We start from the raw sequence: 15,522 nt of genomic DNA, 5'->3' as shown, positions 1-15,522 counted from the left end.
AGCTGGCTGCCTTTGCCACTCCCTGACGTGCAGGTCCTGGGACTTTGTGGGGAAGCAGGAGCACCCCCTGACTTGGGAGGCACCAGTTGCTCATGCTTCACACTAACACAGCTAATTACCTATCTCCATCATAGTTAGGACATCTCTATTGGGCTAAGATATTTTTACTTAGAAGTGCTTTGATTCTAAGAGTTTGTCACTTTTATAAAAAATAAGCCAAAACTTGCCTGCTGACTGGATATTACCAATTACTGCTCTCAATGACCAGTGGAGCAGTTGCTGAACCTAATCCTACTTAAACCATGTCAAGGCCCTACTGGAAAGTGCAAGAATCACTGGATTCCCTCCCAAGAGTGGCAGTGGCTTGATGCCTGGCAAAGAACAAGACGTGTGGAGTTTAAATGCTGCAATTTCACAGGATAAACCAACTTGCTGCAGTTTAGGTCTAGTCATGCACAACTAAAAGACATGCAAGAGTTCAGGAGCAGAGCTAGCCTCATTCTCCCTGGGTGCATTTACACGTACTATTAAGGGGACAAAAACTCCAGCACAGTTTGCACTGGAGTCAGCTGCTCCTGGGTAGGGTCTACACATGTGCCTGGGACTGCAGCACTTTGAGCTGGGGCAGAGTAGTTCTGGGCTGGCAGGAGTCCAGGGGGCTAGCTTTTGGCAGCAGTGTCGGGGCTGGCAGGGGCACAAGCGTGCTAGAGTGCATGGGTTGGCAGGAGGCAACCCCCATGCATAAGCGCCCTCATGCCCCAGGCAGCCTCTGTCAACACCTACATGTGCATTTTAGCACATGCAATTACTCTGACTTGGATAGTATTGTCACTGATGGAGTTAGTTAATTTACTGCACCCTAATACCAGAGCATGTGTAGACTGTGATGCAATCTGTATGGAGCTAATTAGTCAACTGCAGTAAAGCACATGTGCACTGCATGATACTGCACTGACTATGCAGAGATGAGTGGAGAATTCACAAACATGCTGCAAAAACTCACCCATGATGCTATCAAATTCAGAGGCGTGACAGGTAGTCTTATATAAAACAATTATTTTAATTACACTTTTGCACACCTTTGAACAGATGCACATTTTTCTGTTTTGTTTTTTAAGGCTTATATTTTAGAACTTGGAAAAAGCCTGAAGAAAACATTTTGAGGAAAAAGTGTGTGTAATACAGAAGATGTTAATGCTGTTTGTTGCAGTGCTCTGGGGAGCATGCCCAGGAAAAAAAAGATAGAACACTCCTTATTTTTGGCCCAAACACTTTTATTATCTGAATCAAAAGGTAAAGCAATCCAGTATTTGCACTCTCAACAGCTTGCTGAATAGAATGCACTGATCTTCAGTAGATTTGTGTGGAAATCACTCAGATTCAGTAGCTGCCTGGTGTCAGAAAAGTCTTGCATGTGCATTATGCTCCAACCTAGCAGAAAGCGTACACTACCATTAAATGTGGATGATGCACACATTAATTGTTCATCCCAAGCCACTGTGAAGAGCAATGGAGGTAAACAGAACTTGGGAAGACTAGTGTTTCTTTTTGCAGAGGCCTAGTAGTCTGAAAGGAAAGGCCATAAGAGCACAGATCACTAGCCATCCATTTGTTCAGGTGTATCTGCTAACATTTCTCTGCTCCAAGGCTGCATCTGCACCAAGATGTTTCTGCTGGTGCAGCTACACCAGTAGTACTGAGTACAGACCAGGTGCTTGCAGGCTACCATCACTTAGAATATATATTATATATTACATTGTCCCTTTCTGTTCCAACCACCCTGGAGAGGTTAGAAAAAAATCCTTAAGTGTAAACAAAATCCATGAAACAATTTCATACACAATAAAACCTACACTACCTATCTCAGTCCCAGAAAGATCTCTGTTCTTCAGGCTACTGGGGTCAAGCCTTGACGTTTCTATTGCAACTCTGCACAATATACAGAGTACTATGGCACTACCCCAGGACAGAGGAACCCCTTGTGAAATAGCAGCAAGTTAGTGTTTCTTGGCCCTATATTTCATAGGGCTCTTACAGAATTAAGGTGAATATCTACCAGCTCTGCATAAATATTACCCACTAACTCAACCATGATAAAAAAAAAACTTAGGTTTTATTTACTTTCCAAGAAAAACATGGTTTGCCTCAGTTAAGCCAAATTTTGCAAGGCTACATCAAGTTCATGTTCAGCCCACAGAAGCTTGCCTTCAGCTGCACCTCAGAAACCAGGGCTTTGCTTACACTTCAAGTAAAGTAACATGCCATTGCTGCAGGTCTGAGGGCAGTGCAAAGCTGCAGACATTTTGGAAGCCCCTCCTACACCTCATTCCAAGTAAAATGAATGATTTGAAGAGAGAAGGTAGTCACTTCACAGTTCTTTGGTACAGACATTGGCCACAACAATCTACTGGCACATTTCACACCACACGCACATGGCACATTTTCAGTTGAAAAATTGTTTGCAATTTCTTTTTGCTGTGTAAACAAAAGAGGAAATGCTTCCAAAGACCTGCTTGCCAGCTGCCTGCCCCGAGCTGCTGTTGCCATTTTAGAACACACACAATATGCAGAATTCATTTTTATCCTCTGAAAAAGTCCAATGGGAAAAACCACAGCTATCGCTTCCTTTCTCCCTTCTGTGTCCTTTTCTTTTCCTTCTCTTTCCGTTCCTGCTTAGCTAGCTTGTCCTTCTCTCGCTGGAGCCTGTCTTGCTCCTTCTTCTTCTGGCACTCATCTCGCAGTAGCTCTCTCTCCAGCTTCCTTGCGTTCATAACATCCTCCATATTTGTGTTCCGAAACAAAGCTGGATGCAAGTTAAGGAGGACAAAAGATGCAGTCTGCCAGGGGCATGCTGATTTCTTATTTCCTAAAATGAGTGTTAGGTGTGTGTTAACTGTGGCTGTAACAACCTAAGACTATAGACACTGCCCAATGAAATGGATCAGCTGTGCTGAGATGTGTCCCAACACAGCTGATGCACTTCACTGGGTGAAACAGAAGTCAGCTGTGGTCCCACATGGTTGGCTCCCTTCTGCTCCCAGAAGCCTGATCCTATGGGACAACACTTGGGACACACATCTGCAAGTGGAGACCCCCAGCTTTTCCTCCTTGCAGAGGCATGCCAGAGGATTTCAACTTGAGGCATACCTCTAAAAACAGGGAAAGCTGAACAGGGGCTCCCAAGGCTTCAGGGCCCTGATCCTGTGCAGCCCAGGAACCCTCCATGCCCCCTGAAGCAGACTCTGTACTACATCCCAGTGCCATCTAGTCCTGCTCCTAGCAGAAAGGTACAGCCCCTTTTTTACTGGCCAGAGAAGCAGACATGAGCCCAACTTAATCAGGTAAGAAGCTGGCACATTGTGCTAAAGGGAGCAGAGATAGACCAGACACAACACTGAGGGGTGAGGGCAGAGGAGGAAACAACCCCAGCAAGACCAGAGAAGTAGGAGTCTGTACTTAATCTCCTTCCTAGGGCATCTCACAAATTATGCATATCCAGGCCCAACCCCACTAACCCCCTCAACCTCTGGTGGTCTGGTGCAGCCAGTGACAGGAGAAAAGCAAGATCACAGCAGGCATGCCTCTTGAGGCAGCAGGAAAGGGACCCACCAGATGTCCTGGGACATGTGCCTATACTGCCCTTCACAGAAAGGCTCGGGTCCCTGCCTTGACAGCGGCCTGAACACAGGACAGCTTTTGCAGAGCTCTCCCTAGTGCAGTTCCAGGGGTGCACAAATTGCCTGCACAATGCAGGAAAAAATCCCAACAAGTTTTAGGTAAATTCTCCACAAATTTCAGGTTAAATTTATGGTTAGAGCTGCCACTTGCCCCAGTAACTGAGCTGGCTCTCCAGCTGTGACACAGCTACCTGGAATTTGATAACATGGATTAGAGCTGTAATTCCATTTGTCTCTCCACACAGCCAGTCAGTCATATGAATCTCCTCTTTCCTTTCTGAGACCCTGGGGAAGACACTCAGGGTTGTTTAGAGTTGGCCCAAACCTATTCATGGAAAGCAGAAGATGTAACTGTACCTTCAACAGGAAGCCCCAGCATAATGCAGGAGACAAATGAAAAATACTACACATGCAGTTTAAAAACAGTAGCAAAAGCCAGTACAGGGAGGGGAAAATGGAATTTCTGGCAGAACTCATCTCTTGACAGATAAGCAAGCTAAGGTTTTAAAAGGATACATTTGTCTGACCCAATGGGCAATGCTGCTGCGATGGAGCCATTCTGTTCATCCTCTCCAGTGCAAGAGTTAAGGAAATGTGGAGGCTATTACAAAACCTTTGTTCCACTAGTCTCTCCTCCTGTGATCTCAAAATACGTCCAGTAGTTCTACCCGCACCCAGGGGAGAGGCCAGAAATTGATCAAGAGATTTGCTCAAGGTCATCCAGAGCGAGTAATGCATGTCTGGAGTCCCAGTCCACTTCACCTGCTCAGTTTCCCAGGCAAACTACCCAACATTGATGCAAAGCCTGTCCTCCAACAATGTAAAGAGGGAACTGCAAACCTGCCCCATGTAAACACCAATAAGACTGGTGTAAGAGATTTTCCTCCAGAAAGTTGTTGCATACCACACTTCAGCTATTACCAGTGCCTTCGTGTTAGGCTACTGTGGCCAGCACATGCTGTTGTTGCCTGGAACTGCTTCCAAGGACAGATCCCACAAGCTGTCTCTGCCTATGGCCTAGTCTGCTTTGCTGATGGGTCCTGAAGTTTGAGGGGGGCAGTGCTAAAAAAAAGGCAGCAGCTGGCACTCCACAGCCAGACTCCTTTTGGAGAGTGCTAGTTCACTGCAGAGTAAGGACAGATCTCTGCCCACTGTCAGCAATGCAGCTCTGGAAAGCTGGCTAGATGCATTATAGAGATGGACTTATTTGTTCTTAAAGCACATCCCTTCAAAGTACTAGGTACCAACTGCTGCCAAAGGCAAGATACCAGAGGTAATGGGCCAACAGTCTGGAAACAGGATGTTGGACTGAAAGAACCAGTGAGTGAAACAAGTCTGACAGTTTTTTAACAGCCTCCTATAGCCAACAGTTTGGAGCCATCCCTGCCTTGACTTTGCTTTGCTTATAGAGAAAGCTTGGCAGTAACAGCGACACTGCCTCAGGGTACAACTACTGCCAATCCAACTATAAATAAGAAAGGTGAGTTGCATGGCCCCAGAGCATGAACTAAAATGCAAAAGGGCAAGAAAACCTTGGAGGAGATGCAAGTTATTGTCCACAAAGCAACCCGAGAGGTTGGCTAGCACCTTCTAAGTAGAGTGCTTGCTATAGGAAAAGGATATTCTTCCTCATCTGTTACATTGGCATACTGAGCTAGGAGAGCAGCTTTCCTCTGTTTTTCTTCCTGGGAAACTTCCTTCGGCTTCACCACAATCTGGGCCTGCTTTTCAATCATACTGGCAATTGCCTGGATCTCATCTGGCAAGGAAAGAAATCAGGGCATTAATGTGAGCCTCAACAACAGCTAGGAGCTTGCAGTTCTCACCTATCTAGACAGATGTGATAGGCCTTTGTTCAAGCAACACTGGCTTGTATGTCTGCAAAATCTTTAAAGCAGCTTCACTGTAATTGCATCTATAGCAAAACTGATAAGCAGCCACCTCAGGGGATGAACATACCAGTAGCACCTGACTAAGGGATTAAAAAGAAAGGAGTTTTGCCAAACAAAACCTCCCTCATACTCTCCTTCCTTGGACCTCTGGCATTTACCTAAGGCAAAGAGTTCAGCCCTTACCAAAGCTGTAACACAGCGAGGGGTGCAAAATACTAGGCATCTTGTTCAGAAGAACCAGGAGCAGTGCTGTTCCCCTCCCTCCCATATCAAACCTGTAGCCTGAAGGAGTCTATATTATTGCAGAGCTGTTACTTAGTGTCCAAGCCACTGGCTGCTGGAGGGGGTCAATTTGATCCTCACTACAGCAGTTTAACCTGCCATCTTTGACTTGTAAGAAGGCATTTCCACTTTCTGTACATGTGAAAGATCATACAGCATTTTTCCATGCAATAAGAGGCAAGGTCTCTGTCCCCATGCTGAAACAAGTATTTTCCTTATTCCATAACAGCACTGATTTTAGCCTCAGTGAAGGAACACAACTCATGGGACTACTAACATAGTAGAAGGCAATGCCAGGCTCTCACATAAAGTATGGGTCCATTCAGCATAAATAAAGCCTATGGCAAAGATAAAGGGACTCCCATTTCTCTACCATATTTGCTTACATACCATATATCCCCAAATAATACATTCACCTTGTTTTGGGAAGGGAAAAAAATAATTTTCCAGAATCCATAGGCTCAACATGGCAGAGTGTTGGCCCTAGGCAGGAAGGGCAGGGCCCACTCCTCAGCATCATTCAATATTTGGCTGCAGTTTTCAAAATACAGTTCTAGTACTCATTGGCCATAATAGGGTTAAAACCTTGAAGGGTGCACTTTTTCCCTTCTGTCCCAGAAGACAAGCACAACCTAGAGCAGCCATTACATGCTTAAATTCCTTTGCAGAAAATCAACTTTCCTATTTAAGATGCATCCCAATTTTGGAAGGCTGATTTAAAAAAAAAAAAAAAAAAAGCATATGGGGTATGTGAGTAAATACAGTAATAACTAGGGGTGCATCGATAGAGATTTTTTGGGCTGATACTGATGGCTGATTTTTAAGGAGCCATGTTGGTCAATACTGATCAGATTCTGATATGCAGCTGGGCAGCTTGGAGACCAGTGTTGGGTTAGTAAGTCAGGAGTGGGGGGTACAGATCAAGGCCCCCACAGTGAGGGAGGGAGTGGGGCTGGGACAGGCGCTGCTCAGCTGGGGCAGGGTGTGCAATGGAGCCACAAGTAGTTCATCTGTAGGGTGGGCTGGGCTGGGCTGCTGCTACAGGGTGGGGCAGTCCCAGGCTCTTCCTGGAAGGGGCTGGGCTGGACTGTGCTCAGGGTGGGCAGCAGTGGTGCTGGGAGAAGGGCTATGGGGTGGGCTATGGCCACCCCAAAATTTGTCATAGCCCCCCTCCCAGCACTGCTGCCTGCCCCAAGCGCAGCCCTGCTCAACCCCCTGCCAGGAAGAGCCAGGCATAACCCCCGGCCCCAACAACAGCCTGCCCTGCCCCACTTGCAGATCTGGAGGCACGTGCCCCTGTGCCTAGAGTGCCAGGGTGCATGCAGCAGTGGGAGCTGCCCCACCTCCACTTCACCCCCCAGATGAGCCACTCACAGCTCTGTCCCGCACCCTGCCCCCCAGCCAAGCAGCATCTGCCCCTGTCCCACTCCCTCCTTCACCATGGGGGCTTAATCTACCTCCCCACCATGCCCCTTCCCCCACATCACACTTACCAGCCCAATGCTGCTCTCCGAGCTGCTGGGCTGTGTTCCTAGCTGCATGCATGCTGCAGCTGCGCACATGCATGGGGCATTTATCAATCATATCAGGCAAAAAAAAAAAAAAAAAAGGTTTCCGATACTGTCAATTTTCCCTATATCAGTCCCTATCTGATATGAGACAGATGTATCAGTGCACTTCTAGCAATATCACTCCAGTCAATGAAAATCTATTCCTCTAAGCCTCTCCTTAGAAACTGTAGACAAATTTCACCAAAAAGTCAGGTTTGTAAACAATCTCTTTGCCTGTTGCACAACCACCAAGTTAGATTAAGTCGGGGCAATTATTTCGGGCAGAGGGCTGCACACCGAGTTTTGGCAAGTGATTGAGGGCCACATGACAGGCAGCCAGAGGCAAATAAATATTAATTTTCTAAGTTTTTTAGGGTCCCCGCAGGCTGGATAAAATGGGTTGACGGGCTGCATCTGGGCCGCAGGCAGCATTTTGCCCACCCCTGGATTAAGTGATGCTGGAGTGAGCAAACAGGGCAGTTTGCAAGCAGTTCATGAGGGGGCAAGAGGAAGAAGAGGAAGGAGTCAGGCACCAGATCCTGCTCCTGGACCATAAGTGAGCTTGGTCTGTCTGTGTGTTTGGTAGGCATTCATTTGGTTGTTTTTGGGACACGTGATTTGAGCCGGAGACCTGCATGGGTCTGATTTTAAAGGCCTGCTTCCAACCCGCACCTGAAATTATACAGCCAGACCTGAACCCGCAACCCACACTAGCAACAAAGTTAAAAAAGCTGCTGATAGATTGGGGGGGTGGGGGTGGTGGAAATAAAATCACTGTGCTTTCCCAGAAGCAGCAGCGTGTTTGTCTGACCCCATTCTGCAGTGTCCATATAGACTGGGTACTTCACTGAGGCTTTATGGTGCTTTTATCTATCTAATAGCTGACTGAATCAGCTATTAGATAAAAGCACCAAAAAAGCCCCACTATGACACCTGACCTATACAGATGCTGCAGAGCCAGGTCAAACTAATCCACTGCTGCTTCCAGGAAAGTATGTGTTTTTCTTTTTAATGTCTGTCAGAAGTGTTTTTAACTTTAACAGAGTTCAGGTCGGGTCAGTTTGTGGGTAAGGAGTTGTTGCAGGTCTGGTTATATAATGTTGGGTGTGGGTCAGAAGTGGGCCTTTAAAACCAGACCCACGCAGGTCTCAGGCTCAAAGCACAAGGCCCAAAAACAACCAAAGTGACACTCAAACACAGCAGCTGCTGACAGACGTGAAAAGAAAAACAAAACACACTTTACCAAAAGCAGTGCGTCAGTGTTCAAAAGGCGACACACCCCGATCTATCTTTTGTTTGATCTCCTTCATAGCTGTTCTTCCTTCTTTGTTCGATCTCATCCACACTGCCACTTCCAGTAAAGTGCATTTTGTTTCAGGTCTGTCAGCAGCTAGTGGGGAGGCTTATATTCCAACCCAAGCCTAACTGAAAAAAATTTTCTTCAGACCCGCTTCCAAACTGCAAAATAAGTAGTTCACACTCCCACCCAAACCAACCCAGGTCACCTGCAGGTACTGACCCAATGCAGGGCTCTACTTTGAGCAGTTGGTGGGTACTGCTTGCTGAGTGATTGCTTATGTGAAATAATTTGTTTTAAATATAAACAAACACCACATTATTTACGCTAAAAAATTCTCTATTTGGACAGCGAAAAATAACAATTAATCAACTATTTACACCTAGCTTCAATGTCAATCTCTTAGCATCAAAACAGGATTTGCTTGTCTCAAGAATATTAGCATTTATACTTTTTTTTTTTTTTTTAAAGTGTGGAAACATTCCTAGGAGGTGTTAGGTTTCAAGAGATCTAGTTTCTATACCATTTGGATTTGGAATTAAAATTAGATTTGGGGCCAGGTGCAAGTTAATTGTGCCCCTTTAAACCTCAGGAGTCCTCTATTATCACAGCAGTTACCCCAAGCAACACAGCCCAACATTACTGTCACGCTGTTACAAGGACTTGCAGCAACAGGACGCAAGTTTTGAGGTCACTAAAAGCTCTAACAACCCAAAAGGTAAATACTGATCAAAATGTGATTACATCCTTTCAGGAGATACACGTAACTTCCTTGCAGTGTGGTAGGAGCCTAGCAATCCCATCCTTTAGGGCAGGGGTAGGCACGGGTGCCAGAGTGTGACACGTGGAGGCATTCTGCTTGGGACGGGTCCCCTGGGGCAGACTGAGGGGAAGGGGCCAGGGCTATGCTGCCACAATAAGGATCGGGCCCCTTGCAGCTCCCCTGCCATCCAGCTCTGGCATGCCAACATCTTACAAGTTGAGGTTATGGGTGTTTTGGGGACTCTGCCCAAAAACGCTGTCAATCCTGCTCTAGGGGTTTTACTGATTGCCTGAAGGAGCCGGAAAGTTCCACACACATCCCTCTCTGAGCTTAAGTTGTAGATGGACTGTCTTCTTTGGACCACTTGCTAGAGCTGGCAGTTGGGGAAATGGCAGAATGTCCTGACTGCGGTGCACTGCTATTGCTGCTATTATTTGGAAAGCTTAGGGGGTTCTGGTTAGAGGGTCTTGCTTTCCCACTGAGGATCACAGTGACTGCCAAATTAAGGGTCAGGAAGGAATTTTCCCCTTAAGTCAGATTAGCAAGGATAGGATGGGGGGATTGCCTTCCTCCAAGTCTAAGGAGAGGATATGTATGCTATAGAATCTTCTGAGCATCTGTTAAAAAAACCAAGCTTCTTTCCCATCATTGCAGTGGCAGGGCACTGGCTATTTCCTCATTTTCCCCATCTTTATATACAGCATAATATAGGGCATCCCTTGTTTCATGCCTTGCAGTTGGGAGTGAGAGTTTGAAGCAGTGCTTTTGGGGGATTCCTTGCAAGGGACTGCCTGAAAACATAAAGAACAGGATTGTAGGCCCAGGAGTCCATTCCAGCAAGACAGCCCTATCAAAAACTTAAGTGTAGACCAAGACTTAATTTTTTTGTGAGGAGAGATTTCTTTTTCTGTCAGAAGTTATGAACTCCCCAAGGATCATGAATTCTCATACCAGCTGTGCACTAGTGAAAGAAGACCAGAAGCAAAACTAACCAACTGGGGCTCATGTTTCAAGATAAGTTGTAAATAAGGAGCTGCATATGTGAAAAATAGTCTGTGAAAGTGTTAACAATTGTAGGGTTTTCCCAAGAGTATTTACTTTTGGTAAAACACAAAATTTCAATCTTAATAGTGTTCTCAAGTTGCAGATAGTATTTGGCTATGGGCATGCCCTCCCCCCTTCCAAAAAAAATCAGTTCTACCTTCTTTTTTCTCTTTGTCTTCAACGATCTGAGATTCAGACCATTTCTTGACTATTTCTTTGCAAGCATCTTGTAATAGGTCTTCTTCCTAGCACGGAAAGAGAGAACTCAGTTTTAGAAAAGGTACATCTGCCTTAAAATCAGCATCACTCAAAATATGGAAGATGCCAACCCCAAATAATCTTAATGCAAAGAGTCAAGCCTGAAAGATGTAGCTTGTGAAGGGAGACCTCTCATTAAGCATGTGCTTAAGTTGCTTGCTGAGTTGAAACCAAAGCATGTCTATCTGGACTACACACTTTCAAAAAAAAGTTTAAATTCTTTTAGCCAGTTCACCTTCCTCACTTTCAGGCAGTGTTATTCACCTGATCCCTACATGAGTGTCAGTAGAGATTATGAAACAGCCCCTCAGTGGCTTTGCAGCATTATGGGAGATTGTGTCTGTGTACTTTTCTCATCTTAGTGTGAAACAGAGATGACTTGCTACAGCTGAACCTCTGGGCCAGCCAACCTCTACTCTAGTCCAAACAGTGCTGAAGAAAGACATCCTGATATATTGGATGAGCAAGATATATATTCATAAGCAAGATCATACAAAAGTAGCCAAAGGCCATATACAAGTTCATCTAACTAAAAGTAATATTTTAGACCCCAAACAAGCTGGATTCAGACTAATAAATGGAACTGAAACTGCACTGGTGGCACTGATGTACTGTCTCCTCCTGTCAGTAGACAGGATGGGGCAGATGTCATCTCATCCTCTTTAACTGTTCTGCAACATTCAAGACCACTAACCATGAGACACTGCCGTCCTGAGTGAAAGAGAAAGCAAGGGTGCCAAGAATATACTACAATGATTTGAACTCTTCTGGTAGCATTAGGCAAGGGAGAAGGACACACCACTACACCTCTCATCTTGGAGTCTCAGACCCATTCAACATTCACTTGCAAGCCACCTGTTTAGATGATAGGACTCAAGGGCCAATAAATTACAGTATCTTAGTTCTCTCATTCACCACGTATGACCACACTGCCTCTAAACTGACCCAAAACCTGAATAAGGAACAGCCAAGGGAAGCTGACCCCAGGCAAGGTAGAGACAATGCTGGTGGCAGAAAAACATATACCGACAACCCTGCAGTCATGGTACAGTTTCTTTCAATTCAAAGTGCACATACACAATTGGTCATTTATTTTGGAAGTACCTTTGGACTTCTCACTGACATGAAGATCTCCCATAGCAGCACATGTCACTATGCTCTTCAATTGGCTAGGAACTACTTATGCCGGTGGACAATGAGCTGGCTTTGTTACACAAACCTTTGTCATTTCTCAGTCAACCTGCAAAAATTCAGCCCTTAGGAAATTTCAGCTAGCACAGGCAGCTAACATACCTTCTCAGCACAGGGGACACCACAGGTTGGCAGACCTGTCTCCCACACTACCCAGCTTTTTGCAGTACTTATCATCAAAAAGTTCTCCATGATCTGGGCTCAAGGTACCTAAAAGACCACCTTAAAGTACTGGGGTAGAAATCTTGACTAGACACAGAAGAGAATAGAAACATTTAACCACTTCTGCTACTTGGCTGTGCAGATACATGTAGGATCCCCAAAAGCCTTCCAAGTTATGAATCTGTGTAACAGAAGCCCTCTGGCTGAGGGCTAATATAAATTTCCCACTATTTTCTAATTCTCCTCCCAAGCCTCAGACTCATCTGTCAACTTCTTGTCATCACAATGCCAATGGATGCTCAGAAAGCTCAGCAGCTATTCTAATACACCTCATAAAACAAAGAGGTATACAGTTAAGTTTCACCAACATATTGGAAAGATCATAGCCTGTACCACCTCACTCTCTCTCCCTCTACAGCTTCACAGACCTTAAACAAGAAAGCACAGCAGGATGGTACACAGCTTAGAGACTAACTGGTTAGAGGCATATGCTTTTGCAGATAATAGCCAGACGGTTGCCTGCAAAACCTAATTATGTCTCTGAACCAGTTACTCTTTCAGGTGCCACCCTACCCTGCTTATGATTCAGACCTACACAGCAAACTGTCTCTTCTTGAGCAGGAAAAGCAAGGAAAGCCCTCTATCATTCCAAGAGAGCTCCCTGGGGATAGCTGAGCAATTACCTAATCAACATTCAAAACTGTGTCAGCAGGGAAAGAAAGATAAGCAAACAATCCAAATTACTCCCTGCCTCATTGTTGAGGCTGCCAACTAAACCAAGAGAAAGAAGAAATGGGAAGCAATCAGCATGAATATCACAGAAACTCAGCTAATACAGAGAACCAGCCAGCTGCCTGCACCTGCTTCTCCATGCTTTTGTCCAGGGCCTCCCCCTAAAATGCAAGTCTAGGGACCAGGGAATAATTAGCAAAATAGGAAACCGTCACCAAAATTCACTGCTTATTTCTTCACTTGGGCCATCGACACATGAACAGGAACTGTCCCTAAAGGGAGGAAGAAAAGGAAGGGAAAACATTGTCCTCTCAGTGTACAAACGCTTGAACAGATGTAAATCTGTTTTAACACAGGAGATGTTACCCTGGTTTCAATCCAGGGTGGCTCCTTCCTGGCATGGCTGTTCATTCCTGTGAAGCTGCCCCAAAACACTTACCTCCTACTTTTGCTTCACAGTCCCTAGTCTCAGGGAAATTTCATCAGTGTAACCATGTCCTCAGAAACCCTCTGCAGGAACAACTCACCTGCCTCATTCACTAACTGCCCTAAAGGACAGAAGCAAGGGCCTCTGGGCATTCTAATTTATTGGACTAACTGTGTCAGTGGGAGAACATTAGACAAACTTTTGGGTAAACTGCCTTTCTTCAGGGCCTGAGGTCCTGGCTGAAGTTCTGTCCAACAGCTCTTGCAACTGCAAAGCTGCTCCAATAAAAACTATCCCTGAAAAGAAACCAAAACCCTTGCTTCTCACTTACTCCCTGGCTCTCTCTGAATCATAAGTTACAAGAAATCCTCCAGCCCCGATGCAGAGACTAGACCAGCATGTCCCTCGAACACTCACAGAGACTAGGGGCACCTCAGTGCACTGCGGATCTTGACAACACATTTGCCTTGTACCATGAGGAGGCCCAGCACCAACCTACCCATTCTCTAGATTAACTTTTCTGTCCTTTGTCCCCATGGGTTTGTCTCCTCTTTGCCTCTCTTAGCCCTGCCGCCCTCCCTTCTTCATCTTTTGTATCTGAATTACACTCTCAAGGTCTGCATCCCTCCAGAACAGCTGCTGATCTGAGCTCTTACTCCCGAAGGCTAATGCATCTCCCATTCAATTAATCCAGCAACGCTCAACCAGCAGACCAGCCGGCCCCAGTGTGCGCCGGGCAGAGCCCCATCTAGCCAGATGGAGGACGGCCGCCTGGTCCCGACACAGCAGGGCAGGGGAAAGGGGCTCGACCAGCCCCGCATAGGGGGAGAAGGGACCATGACCCGGGTGCGGACCAGGCCGCCCCACTTGGGGAGCCGGCCACAGGAGGGGGCGACGGTGCTACTTGCTCGCCGAAGTGCCGCAGCCGGGCGGGCCTCGAGCCCGGTGCAAGGGGCCCCAGGCTTCGCCTGGGCTCCCGGGGGGGGGGCTGCAGCGCGGCCCGGGCAGCTCGCGGGGCTTTGTGACACCGCGGGCCCCGCTCGGGGTCTCCGTGACATGAGGGTCCCGTGCGCCTGGCCCGGCGGCGCTCACCAGGCAGGCGGCCAGCACCCCGCGCAGCGCATCCAGCCGTTCCTCGTCGCTGTCCTCCTCCCGCAGCAGCCCCTCAATATAGGCGCCGTACACGGCCCGGTCCAGCCCCAGTGCCTCCAGCCGCCCCGACAGCCACGGCCTGAAGCCGCCGCCCGGCTCATCCCCCGCGCTGGGCGCCGCCATTTTGGAGCGCAGTGGCCTAGAGGCGGGCGGGCCTCGCTGCCGGGGCGCCCCTCTGCGCATGCGTGGGGAGCCCGGCCCCGCCCTCCTCCGCTTGCGCGCTGGGCAACGGGAGCTGCTTCGGGACAAAACTGCCATCCGCGCGTTCTCCCCCTCCAGCAGTTCTGCCCCGCGCCCGGCTCCTCCCGGGCTGCCCCGGGGAGGGGCTGCCGCAGAGCCGGGGCCCAGCCCCTCGGCCCGTGGGGGCAGCAGCAGGGAAGGGCCCAGCCTTGCTAGCAGGGCGCCGGGCGGCCGCCAGGTGGCAGCAGAGGTTGCGAGCAGGGCCTGTCCCGCCGGGCGTCTCGGAGCTGCGGCTAAGGCGGGTGCGGGCTCTTCAAGCTGCCAGCCGCGGGGGCAGGCGGGGCCCCGAGAGCAGCTCCAGGGGCTGCTGTGCAGAGCGGGGCGGCTGGGGGGAGCAGGGAGGCGAAGCCCGGGGACAGGGAGGGGGCCGGCTTCTGCGCTCTGCACGTGGAGCTGGGACAGGCCTGGCCATGGCCTTGGCATAGCACTGCTGCACGTGGCCGTATGAGCTGCTCCCTTGGCACGCACAGGGGGCAGCTCATGCCATGCTGGCGGCCGATGCTCTGCTTCCAGAGCAGAGGAGGCCTCGCTTCTTGTTTCCAAAGGGCCCTGTGTGGAAACAGCTGGGCCCAGGCCTGACCCGAGGGCAGCTGCAGTGCTGGGAGTGCGATGCCCTGCCCAAAGCCCACCACCAGCGCCACCTGTCTGTATGGCACATGGCCGTCAAAGTTGGTGCAGACCTTGGCACCTGCCTGTGAGATGCCTTTGCCGTGCTGGGGGCTGTGCCCAGCCATGTGCACGTGCAAGGTATGGCTGGGGGCTGTTGGGCTCCTCATGCCCAGGCTCCTGTCGGGTGCACACATGCTGGCTCGGTGCTTAGCTCATGTCAGCAAGTGCCAAGTGTGTGCAGGGGCC

At 48.2% G+C, this 15,522-nt stretch overlaps 1 protein-coding gene across 1 annotated transcript; it reads right to left on the bottom strand.

Annotated features, from left to right (window-relative positions):
* Positions 1-1,204: 1,204 nt before the first annotated feature.
* CCDC43 (coiled-coil domain containing 43) lies at positions 1,205-14,629 on the bottom strand. Its single transcript, XM_090044738.1, has 5 exons — positions 14,368-14,629; positions 10,663-10,750; positions 5,301-5,436; positions 4,194-4,252; positions 1,205-2,803 (listed from the first exon to the last, which is right to left on the bottom strand). Exons 1-5 carry the CDS (start codon positions 14,608-14,610, stop codon positions 2,616-2,618), a joined length of 714 nt encoding a protein of 237 aa, XP_089900864.1. The 5' UTR covers positions 14,611-14,629; the 3' UTR covers positions 1,205-2,615.
* Positions 14,630-15,522: the final 893 nt, after the last annotated feature.

This window comes from Crocodylus siamensis, chromosome 4 (genome assembly GCF_052110815.1).
Source record: "Crocodylus siamensis isolate JL-2025a chromosome 4, ASM5211081v1, whole genome shotgun sequence".
Lineage (NCBI taxonomy): Eukaryota > Metazoa > Chordata > Crocodylia > Crocodylidae > Crocodylus > Crocodylus siamensis.
Note: the sequence above shows the minus strand (reverse complement) of the source record. Positions and strands in the feature narration are given on the sequence as shown.